The sequence below is a fragment of the Dermacentor albipictus genome, chromosome 1, assembly GCF_038994185.2.
Source record: "Dermacentor albipictus isolate Rhodes 1998 colony chromosome 1, USDA_Dalb.pri_finalv2, whole genome shotgun sequence".
NCBI lineage: Eukaryota > Metazoa > Arthropoda > Arachnida > Ixodida > Ixodidae > Dermacentor > Dermacentor albipictus.
Window position 1 is genome coordinate 184,669,713 of NC_091821.1, and position 22,742 is coordinate 184,692,454.

The following is a 22,742-nucleotide window of genomic DNA, read 5'->3' on the forward strand; positions in this document are numbered from 1 at the left end:
CAAATTTGTTATTTTTTGTTGATGTTGTCACTTTGTGCAATAAATTTGATTTATTTCGGTTTACAGTGTTCTCTACATACAGGATAAAACTTACGAAGTTGTTGAAAATTCTTTTTTCTTTTTCACATTCTTTAAGAGTTGTGATGTTATGCGGTTGGTATAAGCCATGTTTTCCATCTTGTCTCAGTTAAGATTTATTTTTCTTGCTTAAACAAAGGTGTTTGCTGGAAAAACAAGCTCTGTAACAATATATGGAGCGATTCTGGTACGTCATATAAAAATTTTGGGACAGGTAAATAGTTGAAACACCTCTGTGACTGTCTATCTGAACATGCACAAAGAAGATAATTGTCGATGTTTGGTGTTCTGAGCTGTGCTATGGAATTATCTAGGAGGCTGTAATGGATGATTCCAGATTAATTTTGCCACCTGGCACCTTTAACCTTTGCCAAAACATCAGTACAAAGATATTTTTTCACTCTGCTCCCATGGGAGTGCAACTGCCATAGCCATAATTACCTGTTTTATGTGCTAAAGAAAAGTCTGTCTTTATGCTCTAGGTCTGGGCTACATTTGACATCCCTCGTATGTATGCCGGCTTAGCAATGGCTGTACTTGGATCACTGTTGCTGCTATGCTGGTGCTGTTATCACCTTAGAGAAGGAAGTGCCTCTGATGTACTGAGGAGCCCTACAAGTGTTTGTGCTGTTTGTTGGCTCTTGATGCCCTTCTCCAACAGCTTTGCTGTAGCTGAACACAAGGTTAGTGATTTTGTAAATTTCATATATGCAGGCGATGCTGTTTTAGTACTTCCGGGGCAGTATTGCCATTAGTAAAGTTGCATGACACGTAACAGAGCAATCTCAGAAAATCAGGATTGAGAGACCACTGGTCTTAGAATTTGTGAAAAAAAATTGAACTTGTATGTATGTGGCACCCTTAGATGTCGGAAGAGGAAAGCTAACGGGCCACATACCAAAGTGTTATGAAAGAATGTGTGAAAAATGTTCTACTTTCCACTCTGCATCTTAGCTACCATTCCTGCAGTTTTGGGAATGTACTGAAGATATTGCATTGCGGTTTTGAAAAGTTCCACTTTTCTTTTGTCACTTTCATGCTGATTTAACTGCCACACATCCTTTTTCTTCAGTGGGGTTCTTCAGCAAGGGAAAGAAAACATTTTTAGTTCTACAGTGAGGGCAACACAGAATAAAAAAAAATCAACATTGACGATGCAGCTGTTCGACTGCAAATTGCAGAGCATGCACTATACTTGTTACAGGTGGTTCTATACCTCTTTCAAACATTGCTTGTGGCATCCATCATCTGCAAGGGCCCTGTCACATTGAGCACTAGTCGGAGCCGTGCCTTGACTTTGTGCCTAGTGGGCACACTAACAGCTACAAGGTATGCATTGGACACTGTAGTTCAGCTGCAGTGTTTGATAGAACATCTTCACAGCAGCATGAATGTACTGTTTCTTGACTCCCTTGAAGGGCTTATCAAAACTCAATGGAAAAAAGAAAGAAAAACAAAGAAAAAGAAGATAAGAAACTGCCACTTGTATTGAATGCCTGAATAGAGTTTAGATTCCAAATAAAATGACATATAAGTACAGTCAAAACTCATTATAATGAATTTACATCTGGCACGAAAATACCTTCGTTACATTTATATTCATTATAAGCATGTGGTTATTACTCGTGTACATCGATATAAAGCATTTTAGGTTTACTTTGTTAAGTCCGATAATTTTTTATATCCGTGATCAATATATAACGGTTCCACTGTACTAAATTCGCAACTTTATTGTAGCGATACAGAGAGAGTGAAAACAAGGTTCCATGTATCATGTGCCACAGGCGTCTTGTAGCCAGATACCAGGGACTAGTCGACCACATACCAAAAACTGGCAGGTGAGAAACTGCCGTTCCCCGAAATTATGCTCCATAGGCAAAGGGCCAACAGGCGCTGATCAATCTGGCAACCTCTAAGCTCATGGGTGCATTCAAGCAAAAATGTACGAGTGATGCATTGCAGGTAACCCTAAAGTTCCTGGTGGCAATGGCCACGCTGCATTCTGGAGGTGTCCTCCGCTGTGTCAAATTCCATGGAAGCTGCCCAATAACCATTGGTCGAGTAGACAAGAGGCAGCAGTTGTTATCGACCCCAGAGCTTAACTGGCTTCAACACCCCTGCCTCGCATTGCCATCCTACAATGTCCTTGACTTTTTCTCTTTCTGTTCGTTTTAATTGGAACATTGTGCACTGAAGCATATGTGGGTGCTTAAAGCATGGGGGCCCTCCTCAGGTAAGAATTTAAGTGGTGACCTATAGAGCTTAATGTTTGACGTAATAGTTCTGCAGAAACCCGTAAGGTGGAGAGAACTAACTAATAAAGGAAAAATGAGCCATCCATTCCAATCGGAGCAAATGCTGCAAAGGAAAACTATATGGGTTCCTCGAAATAAAAACCTCGCAGTTGAAGAAAAATTCCTCCTGGTCCGGTACTTGAACATGGGACCACTGCCTTTCTGGGGCAGCCGCTCTACCATCTGAGCTAACCAGGCGGCTAGCAGATGGCAGGGGAAGTCGAACTTAACAAGTCGAAGCAAAGACAAGAGTTTGACATAATAGTTCTACAGAAACCTGCAAGGTGGAAAGAAGTAATTAATTAAGGGAAAATTAGTCATCCAGCCAATCGTAGCAATTGCTACAAAGGAAACCCATTCAGGTTCCTTGAAAAAAAAGCCTCACAGTTGAAGAAAAATTCGTTCTGGTCAGGGACTCAAACCTGGAACAATCGCCTTTCTGGGGCAGCCATTTCCTTTGTAGCGATTGCTACGATTGGGTTGATGTCTCAATTTCTCTTTATTAATTACTTCTCTCCACCTTGAGGGTTTCTGCAGAAATATTACGTCAAACTCTTGTCCTTGCTTTGAGTTGTTGATAAGTTTGACTTCGCCCTGCCATCTGCTAGCCACCTGGTTAGCTCAGATTGTGGAGTGGCTGCCCTGGAAAGGTGGTAGTCCCGGGTTAGAGTCTCGGACCAGTACAAATTTTTCTTCAACTGTGAGGTTCTTCTTTCGAGAAACCTGTATGGGTTTCCTTTGTAGCAGTTGCAACGATTGGGTGGATGTTTCATTCTCCCTTTATTAAGAACTTATTGTCTATGAGCCCACATGTGTAACTGTTTTTCTTGTCAGTTCATAGCTTGGCAGTTCTGAGAATTATATCTTTTGTAGCTCTCATTCCTGGGCACAGCCACAACAGATGGTGAATGTGTGCTGTTGTTCTCTGAAAAAAATTCTTTGTACAAGTAATGCCTATCCTCAGTACTGAGAAAGTTAAAGGAAAGCTGAAGCAGATTCAAAAAGTTACAAATAATGCTTCTTTTGGTTTGTGTAAAGTGAAGATAATGGTGTGGAAATAGCTTCAGTTTTTTTTTGTTTCACATTATGCAGTTTGTTCCGTTACAATTCTCTAGAGTTATTGAATATGAGGGATTTGGGATAAAATGAGGCCAAATGGGCTGCAGCCTCCTTTGATCCAGCACCAATGTTACCATGCACCTCTCCTAGAATGAAATAGAAGCCGCAGTATTCTTGAATTGAAAGGAAATGGCATTGTTCCTCAAGCTGACTAGCACAAGAAAATCCCCCCCCCCACCTGCCCCCCTTTTTCTTTAACTGTGCCACCAATGTAAAGTTAGCTTCATGTTATGAGTTTCACATTTCATGTTTTCAAAGATTATCTTTCATGGTTCACAATACTTTTTTGGCTAGCAGGCTTGCCTTCCTCATGCTTTGAAAGCATTGGCAGGAATAGACTTTAGATTATGCTTTCTGGCTTGTTGTCAAAAACCCAAGTAGCTCCTTTTTCTTTTTTTCTGAAATCAAGGCTGTCTGTTTCAATCCTCATAACTCACATGACATAAATGCTAATATCTTCCATCTTTTCTAATCTCGCTAGATTATCTTTCTCACCTGTTGCTTTCATAGCCACTGTCATAGTTTTGGGCTGTGTTAATGGGGATGCATTGTATACCGTAAAAAGAGCACTTAAGGAATTATTGAATCACCTGGTGATCATCTGTAGGGTTGCGGTTTGTTAATATCCTTTTTTTTTAAATGTAATGGGTCAAACTACAAATAATATGGAAAATCATAACTATCAACTACATCAGCTCCTCCATCAATCCTTGTTTGCACCCTGCCAAAAGCAAACCTAGGCCAAAAGGTTTTGTATTTTTACCTCTGTAATTTCTTGGGCTATGAAAACAAAAACATTGTAGACTGCAGTAAGAGGCCTGAAGATAATGAGAAAGAGTGTGCTTTTTACCACTGCTGGTGACAGCCAGTACTCAAATGACTAGGCTTTTGAAAAATCTCGTGTACTACCATTCTGTAAGTTAGTCTGGCTTATTTGACAAGCACCATTTGGTTAAAAGAAATAATCACTTAGCTGCATATGTATGTTCGAATCCTCCTACTATTAGGGTTTCTACATTGCCACTTGTAGCTAAAAGCACATTGTCCAATTCGGCACTGAGGATACGAAAAAGATCAATGCAGTGTGCCATTGTACTGTGTTGTATGCTTTCTTAGCATGTGACAGAGTAGCAGTAGCTGCTTTTATTTTTCTCTTATTGCTTCAGAGGAAATGTACCCATCTTTCACGCTCTTTGGCCACTATTGGCCCCTTGCGCCATAAAATCTGACATCGTCATATCATCAGAATAATCATCATCATCCATATTTTGGTAGAACAAATGGTGCCACACGTTCTTTAGTTGTGCATATTATTTTAATCATCAGGAGAGGAGCCTTTCATCAAAGCAGGTGGGTAGTGATCCTTAGGTGTACAACTAACCCTAACAACCTCAGAATCCAGTAAAGGCACTACATTTACTGTCGTCTTTATTTTTGTACTGAAGGTACTCGAGTTTCTTATAAAGCAGCATGAACAGAGCTTTCAACTCTTGTTGAATGGACCTCTGTGTGCAGGCTGTCAGCGCTGTTCTGGCGCTGTCGGGAAGAGCACCTAGGTCAGCCATGTGAAGAGAGCCTTCTACAGAAGAACCCCTCGGAGCCTCAGTCATGGGGCCTTGAGCGAGTGCTGGCGGCAAGTGGCGGCGCCATACTGCTGACTTGGTGTTCATGGCCACCACGAGCTTCTGCTGGCCTCGCTGGTGCTTTGGCAAGGGTGGGCCTGATGGCTGCTACTGGTGCCTTACTGGCACACTGGTTTGTCCAGCTCAAGCCACCTGCCACCATCCAGAATGTGCTTGGCTCTCACCAGGTACACTTCACTCTTCAACCGTGGCCATGGGGAGGGCGGTACAGTTGGACAAACTCTACATTGTCACCAGCACATGCGGGCATCCTAATAATGCCACATGTAGAGAGGTGCAGAGAGGAGGCATAGAGGGGTAGCACCGATTAGAAGCCTGCAGTGACATTAAAGGAACACTAAAGGCAAATATTAGGCCAAGCCAATGTGATAGATTAATGGTCACGAACGTCTATGGCATCAACATTATCGCAAACAGAGCTTTAGTAATGGAGAAATTGAGGTAAATGTAGGACACAATTTGGGACTCATACGGACCTTCAAGTACTGGCCTGATGACGTAGGCACTCTTCATTATAATTCTGTCACTAATACTCAACCTCTCGTTATAAAAAAATCCAGTGGATTGCATTATAAGTCAGAAGAAAACGCTACTTGTTCAATTCTATTCGATGTTTAGAAAAAGGAACTCATTGATGTTCATTATGCAAAAAAGAAGTGAGGCGTACAGACAAAACACAAGAGTAGAGAAGTGGACAACACGAACGCCGTTATCAACTGAAGGGAGCACTGAGGCGAAAAAAGAAAGAAGACACAAAAGTCATCTGCGCATGCTCAGGAATGGTAACACCACGTGTCAGTCAGGTAGACATGCCGGTCTACGTGAGAGATAACTGTTAAGGCACTTAATCTCTTCCTTATGTAAAGTAATCGAAGGCTGACTCACGCACGCACTTCCACCATTATAGATATGCCATGCCTCTACCATAAGACGCGTATCTTCATTCTTATGCCTGTACAATATCGCACATTCATCTAACTCTGGCGTGCAGTTACAATCTCGGCAATGTAGCGAAAGATTAGAAGGCAATCCACCGGTTAATGACCTTTTATGTTCCATTAGCCTGTGATTGATACACCGTCCCGTTTGCCCTATGTAGAACTGGCCACACCTAAGGGGGATTTTATAAACCACACCCATACGACAGTCAGTAAAACTGTTGTTCTTATTGTGCTTCACTGGACAAATATCTGTTAGTTTTTTGCCTTTTACCCGCTCCTTTTTATTCTGTACGGCAGCGCATATCTAACCTAGCTTATTGGCGTCATTGACGTTACCTTAAGCAATGACACGAGTGGCTTAAGGGTTTCATTTTTGCTCAACTTTGTGCTGCCCGCGCTTTCACATTTCAGTAGTTTTGTTATCACATAGTGCTGCACTGGCTTTGCTGGCTCACGAAACTCGCACAAACTGCAAGTAGCAGAGAATTGCATGTCCATGGGATGACGCACGATGTCTGAACGGTCCACATCGCTTGACCGAAAGCAGCTGCAACGCCGAATTCCACTTGGCTTAGTTTCTCCATGGCCGCGCATTTGTGTTTTGCACAAAAAAACAATGTAGCGTCGTCTGTCGGGCACTGTTTTACTCACTGATGGCAGTAAAGGGTGGTGATGATGTATGGAATGTCACCACTCCCTTGTTTGGGGATGGTCGATTTGAATTGCGCTAAATGTATGCAGACCCTTCAGGTGCGATTTCCTCCTAAACTAAGTCTTTTATTGGCACGAAACAAGTGCTACGAGATTTCTAGAATGGTATTTTAACAGTCCACGTTGACTTACTATCTGCCTTTAGTGTCCCTTTGAGCGTGGAAGTAAAGGCATTGCTATTTTTACAAGGTAATAGGTTCCATCACCTTCAGATGACACCAACATGTAGTTGGTTCTGATGCTTGGTTGTGATCCTTGATTGTGATATCTGGTAACATCATAGGAAGAAATTTATTTCTCCTCCTGTATTCTCTTGTTCCATGGTCAGTGTTCCCATATCTATAAGCTACTTTTGTTTGTAGCAATACATAAATGCATAGAAAAGTGAGGCTGCTCATGACCGATACTTATGAATGACACAGCGTGCCATGTCATTTAGCATACAGAATTGTGTGCAGCACATCGTTTCACAATGTAGAGATGTAGCACAGGCACTTTTACATGCTCATCTGCATGCATGTAGTACTATAAATAGGGTACCATGTTTTTGGTGTTTGCTTTTGGTAAAATTCAACTAACGTTCTTTGGTGTTTGTTTTCTGACAAAAATTTAGTTTTTGAGTTCACATTTATCTGATTTTCGAATTATTGGAAATTTAGTGTTTAATTTTGTTGCATTATTGCATTGTATGTCATACAGGAGAATAGTGCCCATACAGAAGAGCACCAGGAATACCAAAACCACTTTTAACAATGAAAAATTGTTAGAATATGAGCCAAGCCAAAGCACATTCATTTAAGTGCACTGCCATGTCTTACAGCAGGCATTACATCTTGTTCTAATAAATGCATGCGCATTTGACAAAGTTGGCATCACTGATCCGAGTGTGCTTGTTTTGATTGGTCAGCTGTAGCGTAGAAAATGGCTTCTGGATGTTTGCACTCTGTAGTAGTGGAAGGAGTAAAAGAATGAACGTGCAACTAGAGAGAACCTGCTGTTGTAGAGCAGTGGACACCCATGCTCTATCACTGATATGGAAGAAAGAGAGAGTGAAGGAATGGAGAAAAGTCAAAGTTAATATTTTTATGAGCTTTCGTTTTGCAAATTAAAGTTAATAAAAAAAGATGCAATGAAAATTGGGCATTAATGAGTAAAAAAGAAAGGAAAGGTATGGAACATAACTATGTATACTAAAAGAAGTACAAGAGGAACAAATAATATAAATGAGTAAATAAGCAATCAGTAAATAAATGGACGCACACAATGTGCATGTAAATGGACAGACAGATGGAGTTACATGTACCATATCTGCACGATTCTACCGTGGCCCCGATTGTAACATGCAGTAATATTACTGCCTAAATATATAAAAACAAAATTATGCTGAACCCACGCACTGTGGGAATCGATGTAAGAGAAGCTTTCTGTGCTGGTTGCTTTGATTGACGATAATTAGCGGTGATGTCAACAGTGAACACAACGTTTAGTCTAACACGAGAGCAGTGAGTTGATGTTAAACGTTACCTTGCATGCACCACTGCTGTTTGTCTGCATAGTACACAGAACGCACAAAGAGAGGTGTTTCCTTGAGGCATTGTTCTGCACCATATTTCATAACCTCCGAGAGGGCTGAGCATTGTCATTGCATCACATGGCACATCGCATCATTGCAGAAGTGTTAAACTTCAATTGGATTATGGGGCTGTACATGCCAAAACCACAATCGAATTATGAGGCACACCGTAGTGGCAGACTCTGGATTAATTTTGACCCCTTGATGTTCTTGAACGTGTCCAAAAAATCTAAGTGCACGTGCATTTTCTATTTCGCCCCCGTCGAAATGCAGCTGCCGCAGTTGGGATCAAATCCGCTACCTCGAGCAATGCCATAGCCGCAAAGCTACCGCGGTGTTCACAGAAGTATTGATTTCACGTGCGCCCGCTTCCGTAGTTTCACCTAGACCCTGCGGTGCGCTTTAATTCTGCTCTGCTTCAGCACTCCCTGTGTAATTTGCCTGCTTGACATATCTGCTTGGTGTTTGTTTTTCAGAAATAGCAGAAACGTACTGTCTTGTACCTTAAACATAAGTATCCAGTTTCCCCGCAACTGCTGTCATGTCTCTAGTAGTAGGGTTTCCTTGCCTTCTCACATCACCTCCCTCTGCCCCCCCTTTGTGTGGGAACTTTCTCTTCTCCTGCTTCTTTTCTACAGTTCTATCTACGTCTCTTCTGGACTCACACATTAGTAGAACGGGAAGCGCTGCAGTTTCTGCAGTGCTTTTGAGAGGGGTCACGGATAATTACAGCTCTCAAGAGGCTAATGTGGCAACGCCCAGGGAGCCCCAGAAGGCATTGTGCATATTCAGTGCGGTGGGGCTCATATGACTTTCTAGCGTCACCTGTCCTCTCTGCCTCACTCCTGTCATGCATACACACACTCTGAACCAACCCCCAATGCAGTGTGCCAGACAGAAGTAGCCACAGCAGCAGCAGCAGTGGGAAAGTCGAAGGAAGAGGCAAAGAAAGCTCCGCTTTAATAACTTGGTGCTGATTCTACTGGTTGCAACAGGTAACAAAACCTCACTCGATGCATACCATGTTGAAGCAATTTTATGGAACATACAAAGCCACACAGACATTTGCACAGCTGAATCTTAGTGGCTAGTCACTATTTGAGTCTGACGACACCTCCTTTTCGCTGTCTACCAACCAGAGAAAGTCATCTTCAGTTCCATCTAATTCTCTCAGGGGCATCTGCGTCAGCAGGTGCTTAGTATGTTGTGACACCACGTACCCAAGTACATGAGTGTTGGACCCTCCCTTGTGTAGCCATGCGTGGCTTAGCCATGTCTGGGGAAAGGGGGATCCTGGGGTTGAGTCGATGCTGGATGTTCGGACCTTTAAAGGGTCCCTCACTAGGCCCCATAGCAAATTTTGGTTATACGCTGGAAGTTGTTATGTGTCCTCTAAAGAGCGTTCTGCCGCAAAAATTTTTCAAATCGGCTAATTAATAGCCGAGATAGAAATATCTCAGTGCCCCGAACCCATGATTTCAAGAGGCGAGCTCCACTGGCAAGCCAGACTCCCTCTCCACTCGCTTCGTGTAGCCTCTGCAAGCGAAATTGCTTCCCTGCATTCTCCCATACCGGACTTTGACGATCACATGACCCATATGTCACAGGCCCTGCCTTTGTTTTTTTTTTCTCCTAAACTTTTATGCGAAGCATATTACGAGGGCTCAACCCAGCTCCTCAGGCGTGGCGGTGTCGCCTTCAATACCACGTGACACCGTGACGAGAGGAGAGGAGAAACGGGGCTCCAACTCGCGCCGTCGCTCGCGGCGTCGCGGCGGTATATAAGCAGCTGCGCTCGCCTCTGCTAGACACTCACGAGGTGAGATGGCTCCTGGAGACAGAGCTGCACGTTGGAATGAGAAGCGAAGGTTGCGGCGTGCTACAGAGACTGTTTCTAGGTGGCTTTGCTACGGCGCAGCGACTACGCGTCCCACATCGGACACGGTGAGCGTCGAACAACGCAGCGTTCGGCGCGACAACGAAATGTGCGCCTGAGCAAGCGCCGCACGCCTGAGCCGACGCCGACGACACCGGCTTTTCTGCGACACGAGCTCCTTAACGCTGTCGCGTTAAAATAAAGGCTAGTATGCTTCGCATCCTGGGCTTAACCTTAGCTGAGCCACAGTCATTTTTTTTTTTCCCCGGTGCTGCGCACTTTCGCTGACGGTGATGCGTGCGAGCTGTTCTGATTGTCTGGTTTCGTGCAGCGCACAATTTTGCACGCTGTGCATGAGGACACATGACAAGTGGTATAATTCAGTGCTACATGAATACTGAGGCAGAACAAGCGGATCATAGAGCATGATCACGTGCTAGAACATGGTAGAAAATGGCATAGTTTCAGTACCTGCGCACGTGATTGCACGACCATGGGAACAAGCAGACGAAGCGGAAGTACATCTCTTGCTTCGGTGCTAAGCAAAACAAAAAACACGCAGACATTCCGTTTATGTGTTTTATTATTTCTCTAAACTTGAATTCATCAATTCAAGCAACAGATCACACAAATAACAGATGTTGCTTTGAATAATTCTCGAAGTCATGTGTGACCATGAGTGACTTCACACTCTGGACACGAGTACGTAGGTGCAGGGACACGAGTACGTAATGTCCGGCTTGGAGTGCGGTCGCCGTGAGGGAAAGGGAAAACGGCATTCGGATTGAAATGTCAGACCTTTCTTCGGCGCGTAGCGATGTAATTCTTTGCAAACAAGATCGCTAGCGTGCATTGCATGTTCTGTGCTTGTCAGCTCTAAATGGCCAGACCTGGTCAGGGGCCCTTTAAGGCCCCCCGGAGGAGGCAACTCAACTCTCCGGCCTCTGCTTCACATAGCCAACACCTCCAGAATTACCCACCTGGAGGAAATTGGCAGTTGCCTTTTCCTGTCCTCCTCTTCAATCTTTTCCTTTCTCTCCTGCTGTTTCCGCTTTTCAGTTTTCGCTTCTTCTACCTTACGAATTTCTGGGCGGCAAGGTGTAACCTGGTGTAGTTATCCAACCTTGGGTATTTTATATTAGATGTTCTTGCAGTTCTGTAGGTGTTCTTGCAACCATGTAGCGTCCCCTTGTTGGGCTCGGTAGTGGGTGGCTACCATCGCTGCTGAAAATTTCAATACAATATAACCTCGCTCATAGGTTTTCGAAAAAAAACAGGAGAAAAACGTACTAACTGGGGAAACGTACGATCCGAAGTGACAAAAGAACTTGACAGACTCGACTACTGTTGTCATCTACGCAATGCGAAGCTTCGCGCGGGTCGTTGGGGTACGAGACGCCGACGCACCTTGAGCTGATGGTGATCCGGTGGCCCGAGACGGGTTTTGTTGTTTTTCTATTGCGTGGTGTTTTAAGAGGGTGACAGGAAACCAAAACGAACTCGAGCTGGTGGGCAACGCCGGATGCCGCCGAAGCAAAACGTGATGCCCACATCGCGCCGCCTGCAGCAGGAAACGGCGACCCGTTTGGATTATCGTTGCGTGCTAAAAGTGTGCAGTATGCTATCAATGGCACTATGCAACACACACTGTAAAACAAATAGGTGAAGATGCTTATCGCAATAGGTTCGGCGGCAAAATAGGAAACTGCGCGCCGTCGTTCTCGTGTGAGAAGACCGGATTTATACTGTCCTTGAGCGCACACACCTCCTGCCTTTTCTTGTTCACATGAGAGCTAGCAACCGGAAAACCTACACAATCGCAGTCTGCAGCAGGGAATGGCGGCGCGTTTCGGTTATCGCCTATTAAAAGCTTGTGCTACGCTTCCAACGGCACCACGCGCTGTGAAACAGATAGGCAAAGATGCTTATCACAATAGGATTGGCAGTGATAGCTGGGAATGTCACGTACGACAACCCCGGAGACGATTTGCTGGTACTGAAATGAGAAACTGAGTTTTCACGTGAGAAAGGCGGGTGAGTGTTGCGGTGAAGCTGATGCGTTGGGCAGCTATGTACTGTTCTTGATCACATGTGCCTCGCACATTTTTTTGTTTACATGAGATCTAGTGGCCGGAAAACATATCATATGATGGCAGCTTTGTGACGTACTGAATGCCGATGCCGAAAAATCGTGTTTTCCGGGAACATATGAACTGGTGAAAAATGAGTGTAACTCTATTAGGTCATTTTTTGTGTTCTCGATTGTGAACATTGGTGCAGGGCAAATGTAAGTAATGGGAACATATCTATGAGGTTCTGCTGTATTTATGTGGCAAATGATTTTCCCCTGCTCCTTGGTCGCTCCCTGAAAGGGGGCACACCAATGAAACGTTTAACTTCTTCGTGGAACCAAAAGAAACATTCCCCAAGTACCACGTAATACGTAGTCAACATGAAACCAAGCCAGTCTGTGCGATATCCACATTTGTTGTTGCAAAATGTCTGACTGAGGCAATCGGTTCAGGTTATAAAAGTGACCAAGTGCGTGACACGCTTCACTACAACAAACTCTCAAATCTCGTGATGTTTAGTGACATTCCTGTCTCAGTGGGCCCCCACAGGTCAATGAACACAGTGCACAGTGTCATCACTGATGATGACCTCCTTGAACTAAGTGAAAGTGAACTGTTGATGTATGGAAACACCAGAACGTGGTAAAGGTGCAAAGAATTAAGGTGCGATGAAAAAGAAATTCCAACCAAGCACATTATCATTACATATGGAACAAGCAACCTCCCTGATTCAATCGAGACCGTATACTTCTTCCTGTACAACCGTACATTCCCAATCCGCGCCCATGCTTCAAGCGTCAGTGATTTGGGCATGGGTCTCAGAGATGCCAAGGACGCAATATACTTGTGCAAAATGCTCATCTAAAGACCATTCCTCAGACATCTGCACTTCCGCAACCCACTGTGCTAGGTAACTGTGGCGGAGACCACCCCACCTATTTGGGATCTTGCCCGTCATGGAAGAAAGAAAAAGAAATAATTGACCTCAAGGTAAAGCTAAACATTTCCTTTCCAGAAGCACACAAGCGTTTTTCTATCCATAATCAGTCCAATCCGTCCTACACTGATGTGACGCACCGGAGGGCAGCGCCACATTTTTCAGCAGCCGCCCGAGTCACATGGAGTGTGACAGCGGTTCTGCCACCCTGGCAGGAGCAGCCAGTGCTGTTCTGCCTCCTGCCACGAAGGGCCAGCAGACCTCCAGGCCTGCTGGTCCCAGGGCCTCTGCTCGCGCAGACAGGCCCGAAAAATACCCGAGTGTGCCCGCCGAGCAGGCGTCATCCATCGCCTCTTCAGAGGCGATGGATGCAAGCAGAACTACTCCAGCGTCTCAGATGCTGAAAGAATGGCGTAGCTCCATGGAGCACACCAGAAAGAAAGAAAAGTTCCATATCACGGGGCCTGGAAAGGTCTCGTGAAGTAACCTATTTCATTTCTCTTGACACATACCACAAACCACTTCCAATATGGATACACAGATAATGCATTGGAATGTGAGAGGTCTAACCAACAATTTTGATGACATTCAGGAACTCCTACACAAGTTTAATCCAAGGGTGCTCTCTGTGCAAGAGACACACCACAATACTACACATGAACTTTCTGCGGCAATATACCATTTACTGCAAAGACCATAACAACACTTTTGCCTCATCGGGCAGCGTCTTCATAATAGTTGATCAGGGTGTCGCCTACCAGCGTTTACAGTTGCAAATGTCCCTTGAGGCAGTTGCAGTCAGAGCAAGTGCTTTCTGGTAAGCTGTTGACATTTCTTTATACATCCCGCCCAGCTCCAGAACAGAATTTGAAAGGTTTATTGCGCAACTTCCGGAGCCGTACATTGTTGTTGGAGACCTAAAGGCAGATAATATCTTGTGAGGCGACTCTCGATGTGATGCCAGAGGACACACAATAGAGAATTTACTCTTATTTACAGGTGCATGTTTGCTAAATAAGAAAGAACTGACTTTTCACAGCATTGCAAACAAAACGTTTTCATACATAAATTTAACCATTGCATCAGGTACAGTTGTGCCATAGTTGGAATGGAATGCAGTTAAGAACCCATGCGGGAGTGACCATTTTCTGATTATTTTAAAATTAACAAAATGGGACGAATGCTCTCCACATGTGCTGCAGTGGAAAGTCCTCTCAGTGGACTTGCAGCGATACAAAGAGCTGACATATTTGACCTGGGATGATATTTGTATGCATAGTATTGATGATGCAGTTGTGTATTTAACAGCATTTATTGTCGATGCAGCATAAATTTGTATTGCGAAACAAATGGATCACCTTCTAATCGACGTGTTCCCTGGTGGAATGATGAATGTAGGGAAGCGTTATAGAAACAAAATAAGGCTTGGAATCACCTCCATGACTCCAACTACAGAAAACCTAATCAGCTTCAAGAAAACAAAGTTGGAAAGTAGAAGACTGTGCCACCGTGCCAAAAGGGAGAGTTGGCAGAGATACATCTCCGGCATTAATTCTTATGCAGACGGAAGAAAAGCCTGGAATAGGGTAAACAAAATAAAAGGCCGAGAGATTCATCCTCTACCACTAGTAAACACATAAGGAGACACTCTTGAGGACCAGGCTGATTGTCTAGGAGTACATTTCGAGCACATTTCGAGTACGTCCCCTTACACATATGCATTTCTAAGATACCAGCGACAAGCAGAGTGACAGCTTCTGGGTCAGAAAGGCACAGCCAATAAAGAATACAATCGTCCATTTACCATGGTGGAGCTTCAGGCTTCACTGAATTGTTGTAACATATCCACTCTAAGAAGTGACAGAATAATGTATGAAATGATCAAACACTTACGCCCTGAAACCCACAGAACACTACTGTCACTCTTAAACTCCATGTTCTCTGCCGGCTACATTCCGTCTGCCTGGAAAGAAGCAATTGTAATTCCTATTCTCAAAGAGGGCAAGGACCATTCCTCACCCAGTAGTTATATCCCTATAGCTCTGACAAGTTGTCTATGCAAACTCTTTGAGAAAATGATTAACCGGCACCTCATCCATTTTCTTGAAAGCAACAAAATACTGGATCCCTTGCAGCGCGGTTTCAGGGAAGGTAGGTCCACAATAGATCACCTTGTCTGCATTGAGACAAATATCTGATGCCTGTGTGCACAAATAGTTTTTCTTGTCAGTATTTTTAAATATGGAGAAAGCGCAGTGCTGGTTCTCGGCGGAACAGAAGGAAAAATTGAGAATAACCGGCGGTGTCGTGGCGCGAGGAATTATAAGCAAATGTAACAAACAGTAGAGCGAGGTCGCAGTCAGTGTGGTCTGAAGAGACATATTTCGTGAGCATGTCTGTGAGAGTGCAATTGAGACCCTCCGTGAGGCCATTTGTTTGCAGATGGTATGACGTGGATAGCCTGTGCTTCGTGGCACAGGACTGCAGGATGTCCACGATAACTTTTGATAGGAATGTCCAGCCACAGTCTTTGAGAAGTTGTCTTGGAGCTCCATGTAATAAAATGATGTCGCGTACAAGAAAATCGGCGACATCTGTGGTGCAGCTTGTAGGAAGCACACAGGTGATGGCATAGCGCGTGGCGTAATCCGTGGCCACAGCGATCCACCTGTTCCCAGAAGTAGAAAGAGGAAAAGGGCCAAGTAAGTCCAAACCAACCTGATAGAATGGTTCCGGGGGAATGTTGAGTGGTTGAAGCTACCCAGCAGGGAGCGTCGATGGTGTCTTGCGTCGCTGGCATTTCTCGCATGCAGCTATGTATCTTCGAACGGAGCGAGCAAGCCCTGGCCAAAAGAAGCGTCGGCGGATCCGGTCGTAGGTATACGACACACCCAGGAGACCGGCAGTGGGGAGGTCGTGAAGTTCGTTGAGAACAGCCGAGTGAAGGTGTTTAGGGATCACAAAGAGTAATGCAGGGCCGTTGGGGTGAACGTTGTGGCAGTAGAGCATGCCATCTTGAAATGTGAATAAGCGAAGGGAACTGTTGGCAAGTGACGATTCCAGGCGGTCAATGATGATACGCAAGGACAGGTCATGGCGCTGCTCGGCGGCGGCATGGAGCAATGGAAAAACAGAGAGAACACAGGCGTCGATGTCAGTATCAGACGTAGAGGTCGCGTCTTCGACTGGGTAGCGAGAGAGACAATCTTCGTCCTGGTGTTGGCGTCCCGACTTGTAAGTCACTGTGTAGGGATATTCTTGTAGTTGGAGGGCCCAACAACCGAGCCGTCCAGTATGATCCTTGAGCGACGAAAGCCAACAGAGCGCATGATGGTCTGTGATTACTGAGAAGGGCTTGCCATGTAAGTGTGGGCGGAACTTTGAAACTGCCCAGACGAGAGCAAGACATTTACGCTCAGTAATCGAATAGTTGCGCTCTGCAGTTGTCAGGAGCCGGCTAGTGTTGGCTATAACACGGTCGTGTCCGTGTTGACCTTGCAATAAGACGGCGCCAATCGCATAACCACTGGCATCGGTTCGGAACTCAGTAGGTGCGGACAGGTCAAAGTGGCCCAAGACCGGTCAATTGGTGAGAATCGTGATAAGGCGGGAAAATGCGGCAGCCTGAGGGGAACCTCACGTGAAAGGCACGTATTTCTTCAGAAATTCAGTGAGGGGTCGAGCGATTGCTGCGAAATCTTTCACGAACTGTCGGACATAAGAACAGAGCCCCATAAAACTCTGAACATCTTTGACAGACTGAGGTACAGGAAAAACTGTTACTGCTCGAACATTCTCTGGGTCGGGTTGTACTCCGGTAGTATCGATGAGATGGCCTAGCACTGTAATCTGTCGGCGCCTGAAGTAGCACTGCGATGAGTTTAATTGGAGCCCAGCCTTGCAGAAGATGTCAAGGATAGCTGCGACGCGCTCAAGGTGCGTCTCAATTGTGTGAGAAAGCACAAGGACATCATCGAGGTAACAAAGGCAAGTTGACTATTTGAAACATTGAAGCAGAGAGTCCATCATCCGTTCGAACGTAGTGGGGGCATTGCATAAACCGAATGGCATAACCTTGAATTGGTAGAGGCCATCTGGAGTGATGAAAGTGGTCTTTTCTTGGTCTTGCCTATCAACGGAAATCTGCCAATAACCAGATCGAAGGTTGCTGGACGAAAAGTATTTGGCACCGTGAAGACAATTAAGAGCGTCGTCGATTCGTGGTAAAGGGTAAACGTCCTTTTTAGTAATTCAGTTGAGGTGGCAGTAATCAACGCAGAAACGCCACGAGCCATCTTTCTTTTTGACGAGCACGACCGTCGACGACCAAGGACTCGACGAGGGCTCAACAATACCTCTGGCGAGCATCTTGTTTACGTCCTGCTGAATAACTTGCCGCTCTTCTGTGGACATGCAATATGGCCGGCTGTGAATGGGAACTGCATCACCAGTGTTTATCCGATGCTTAACAAGGAATGTCTGACCAAATTGTTGATTGTCAGTGTCAAATATGTTGCGGTAGGAAAGCAAAAGGCGATATAGGGCAGCTGCTTGGTCAGGTGCGAGGTCCAGAGTGACCATGCGACGTGATGGGCTGTCGAGGTTCAAGGCATCCTGTGGGTAATTAGGAAGATCTAGAGACGCGTCGGCTGCAAAAGCAGTGACGTGGTCGTTTGTCACTGACCGAAGCGTGGCCACCGCTATGACTTCAGGTAACACTTGCTTCGTCAAGCCAAAATTGATAACAGGGAGACATATGCGATTAGTCGCAAGGGTTACGACGGAGTGTGGCGCAGAGATGTCGGGCGCCAGGAGGACATCACGAATAGGTGCGACGACATAGTCGCCATCAGGCAGGGTTGCCGTTGAGGCCAATTCGATGAAGGTTAGGGCTTTTGGAGGTAAGCGAACATACGCTGTAGTGCAGAGGGTGTTTGGTTGTTCGGGGCGAACGTCTGAAAGAAGAGGACGCTCGAGGTACAGCATACCGGTGGAACAGTCGATAAGGACAGATTGCGTCATCAGAAAGTCGAGCCCGAAGATTAGGTCATGAGGGCAACTGGTCAGCATGGTGAACTGGACTGGAACTTGGCGGCCAGCAATTCCTAGGCGAGCAGTGCACATACCCCTGACGGCAACAGTGCGCCATTTGCGAAGCGTACGGCTCGAGTGATGGCAGGCGTAAGAACTTTTTTGAGGTGATGACATAGGTTAGCGCTCATTATGGACGCTTGGGCTCCGGTATCAATTAATGCCTTCAATGGAACACCATCTACGTCTACTTCAATTAGGTTCGTGTTGGTGGGGAGCGTCAATGGAGGATTTGGACAGGACGAATGTGACGCAGCACTACCTCCAAGAGCTGCATGGCCTAGTTTTCCGTCTGGGATGGTCCATAATTGGTCGGTGACGAATAGCGGCATGGCTGGGGCGATGGGGACCGACGGCGCTGAGGTGGCGGCGAGCAAGCAGGACAACTGACATCGACGGATACGTCATAGGTAGGAGGCATATGGTGAGGCGAGTAACAGCACGGGTCGGCATATGAGCAAGGAGATGGGGAATAGGAGCTCGAATACGGCGAAATCCAGGAGGTGCAGCAGTGGCGAGTGGTGTGGCCAATGCGGTGGCAATGGAAGCAAATGGGCTTCTCGTCCGGAGTTCTCCACTCGGCAGGGTTACGGTATCGAAGATGGGAATACAGATTGTCGTGAGGCGGAGCAGTCGGCATCGGTCAGGCGTCAGGTCGGGAGACGGAGCAGGCAGCAGGAAAACCTAGGTTTGCAAATTCTTGCCGTACAACTGTCTGAATGAGGAAGATCGCTGGGGCTGGTTGGTCAATGGTGGGTTCAAGTGGGCGTGAATGGAACGGCGCAGGACTTGTAGCCTCAAGTTCGCGGCGAACAATACGTGTGACGTGCTCATTAAAAGGTGTTCAAGCGGTAAGGTCAATGCAAGACAACGTCGCAGCCGTGTTAGGGAGCCGGGAGAACTGCGGAATGATGCGGTGGCTTTTGGTGAGTTCAAAGCAGCAGCATTCCTTGACAATAACGTCGATGGTGGACACATTGTTGAAGGCCAACAAGTTGAAGGTGTCGTCCGCAATCCCTTTAAGTATGTGGCCGACTTTGTCAACCTGAGCCATTTTCTCGTTGACTTTCCGGCAAAGAGCGAGCACATCTTGTATGTACGAGACGTACAATTCAGTAGAAAACTGAACTCGGCTAGCAAGCTCTTTTCTAGCAGCCAGCTGCCAACTGATGAGATTTCCAAAGAGGTCGACGAGCTTCTCCTTGAAAGCATCCCAGCTAGAGGTCTCGTCCTCGTGTGTCCGGAACCAGACACGAGGAGTTCCGCCCAAGTAGAATATGAGATTGGCTAGCATAATGGTAGGGTCCCAGTGGTTGTTTTGGCTAATATGCTCATACAGGTTGAGCCAGTCCTCAGCGTCAACATTATCTTGGCCGGAGAATATGCCAAGGTCGCGGGGATTTGTAACCGTAACGTACATAGTCGTCGGGGTCACAGGAGTAGAAGGAGACGAGGTGTCATCACTGGGAGCCATGACGGAAAGCAGGATGGTGCAGCCGCTGCGGAGCTCCGTGGTGAGGACGGGGCACGGCACCCTCCACCACAATGTTACGCAAAGGATGAGTCAGTAAGACGAGCAACTATTTACAGGTTATATCTTCAACAGCGGTTGCTGCGCTGACCGGTTAGATTCACAGTACGAGCCCAGTTCGTTCTTCCTCCTCTTTTCTTGAGTGATGGCGCCCGCGCACTTTGTTCAAACATTGAAATATCACACGCGTGTAGCAATATCCATGGTTTTGTAACTTTGACCTCCATCTATAAATAATTCTGCACGTAAAAAAAATCATAAGAAAACAAAGGAGCTGTTGGCTTCTTTCATGCTTTTCTTGAGTTCAATGTCTGTTGCCTTCGCATAGTTGTTACTAAAACTCGCGCCCTTTGGTTCCTCCAATTCTCCTCACTGAGTCCTAAAAAGTTGACGTATATACAGCAAGTAGTGCCTGCAGCTGGGGGGCTACCTCACGAAATTACACTGTATGCTTCAGAATCACCTTAAACATTTATGGCATTGCATGACATGTATATCACGAACGGCATAACATGTGTCAAATAATGCAAATTAGAATTTTTATTTTACTAAATGAACCTCACGTAGCCTTTCTATTTAGATTGTGCAGGTATAGAAAAATATTTCTCATTAGATTCAATATCACAGGTATCTTTTTGCAAACATATATTTGTGTCCAATTTAATTGGAAAAATTTTGTCGTTGAACACTTCTAATGATATCAGTGAATCTCACAAGCTTTTTTGTCTCCTTTCTCAGGAGCTTCTTCCAAACACAGCTATGGTGATGAGCATAGCTTTGGCACTGCTTGGCTGGGCTGTGCCCCACTCACCCCCAGGGAATATGAGCCTGCTGCCTGCATCTGCCTTGCTGTTCCTTTTGACTCTGGCTGGCGAAAGCTATGCACTACCACTTTGCTTGATGGTTGCTGCCCTTTGGGGACTTTCAAACCTGTGGTCTTTGCTGCCTCCAACAGGTAAACGTAGCTTACAGATGCATTTGGGTACAATGAGTACACAAAAATGGGGTAAAACTGAGATGGATGGTACCAATTCATGGCAAAAAACAGTGCATGGATAACAGGACAAGAAAGACAAGACAGGATGAGCACTCCTCTGAAGTGTTGGAACTTTATGTCCCAGAGTAATCCATGACCTTCGATCACCATATGTGACCTAGGATAGCTTGTCACATTGTGTGCTGATGCATTTAATTGTGCCTTTGGCATTGGCCTTCTATATATAAACAACACTATTGCGGCATTTTGCTGCCTAAAGTCAAACTCCTTCTGCACATTGAACATTTTCTCAAAAACCCCTGCAGATCTCGCGCTCATCAGTGTTTATCATGCTTCTGCTCATGGTGCAAGTAATATCAGTGCTTGCACAAGACCGCAGAGTGTCGCTTCATTGTTGATGTTCAGACTATCTTTAAAAGAGGTGCCACAAAAAATTACTCGGGGAAACTGCACCCTTGCAGTATCTAGATAATCTGTGCTCCTGACTGCCATTACTTCTCTTGCTTTTTTATTCTTAGTTTTTCTTTAGTCCAGCACTGAGTGGATTCTGCACATTTGAGCTTTGACCTATCCTGCCTCCCACCTGCTTTAAGTAAAATTTTTTAAAATTTGACTTGGTGTTCTCTGCAGGCAGACAGTATTCATGAAGATGAAATGAAATGCAGGGTTTTGCTGGGCACCTTGCTCTTGCCACTACTACATTTGTTATCTCAACTAGAAACACTGCACTCAAATCTGTTCAAATCAAGGGGATAGCACAAGTGTGTGTGTACAGATAAGCTAAGCTCGAACTAATGGCCACATGCTCATTTTTAGAATTAAAAGTAATGGAAGGCATTGCCCATAGAAGTATGTAGGCCTCAAGCTGTGACACAGTCTGATATAATCCAATTAGCTGAAAAATTTAATCAACGTCCACTGTAGTTATGTAATCACACCTTTGACAGTTGAGAAAATGTAGTGGGTGACCTCCAAGAGTGGAAAAACAGAACCTCAAGTGTACTCAGCATTTAGTTTCTACTGGAATATATTCTCTTTGGCCCCCCGTCCTTCCCTCTGTAGGTTGGTTTCTCTCAGGTGTCTTGCCTTGTCTCCCCAAGGCCTGTGTGCCGGGGACGGGGAGTAGGGGCCTCCTTATCCGGCGGTACAATAAAGTTGCTATCATCATCATCATCATCTTGCCTTGTCGCCATTTGCTGTACTGTTGATACATCCACTGTGATGCTCATTACCTCCCCTCATACAGGACAAAGGATTAAAAGGAATTTCTTATAGTTCCTGCTTTTGCATGGCACAAACGGACTGTATTGTATTAAATGCTCAAGGATAAAGCTGCTACATGAGGAAAACCTTGTCGTCCTTAATAGTGGGATGTATGAAATGTGCTGTTCAATAATTTAAGCCTTATTCAGATGTGCAGCAGAAAGAAATCTATGAACACATAGGTAGATAAACTAGCTTGCATGGAACACGCCTGGGTTTTCTCTCTCCTTGCACCCGAAAGCTGCCACTTCTCTTTGATCTGGTTCTTGTGGCAGTCTCTATGACCTCTCTCACTTTATGTATGGTCCTAGGAGTGTGTTTACTGATGGTGGACATGACAACTGTCCACTTTTTCTTTCTTTTATTCTTTTTATGAGAAAGAGAGGCTTTGGGTTAGATTTTTTGAGTAGTTTTAGAAGCATGCTAAAGGCAAACACTATATCAGGTGTCGCAGCTAACGTTAGGCAAATTAAGAGAAAAAGAAGACTTAAGAAGCACGATTCAAGGTACAATTTAAGAGTTACAGTGAGAGGTCGTAAGAGGTCTGACCACCAAACACAACACTGTAGGTCTTATAATCTGCTCCATGATGTTTTATATTTTTTTTCCTTTGCAC

General features: G+C 45.2%; 1 protein-coding gene across 1 annotated transcript in view; it reads left to right on the plus strand.

The window, feature by feature from the left end:
- Positions 1–22,742, plus strand: part of PIG-O (phosphatidylinositol glycan anchor biosynthesis class O) — a 51,972-nt gene that overhangs the window by 18,526 nt on the left and 10,704 nt on the right. The window contains exons 6-9 of the mRNA XM_065456375.2: positions 561–761; positions 1,283–1,407; positions 5,007–5,301; positions 20,605–20,821. Coding sequence (XP_065312447.1) covers positions 561–761; positions 1,283–1,407; positions 5,007–5,301; positions 20,605–20,821 — 838 coding nt within the window. The remainder of the gene's footprint in view (positions 1–560; positions 762–1,282; positions 1,408–5,006; positions 5,302–20,604; positions 20,822–22,742) is intronic.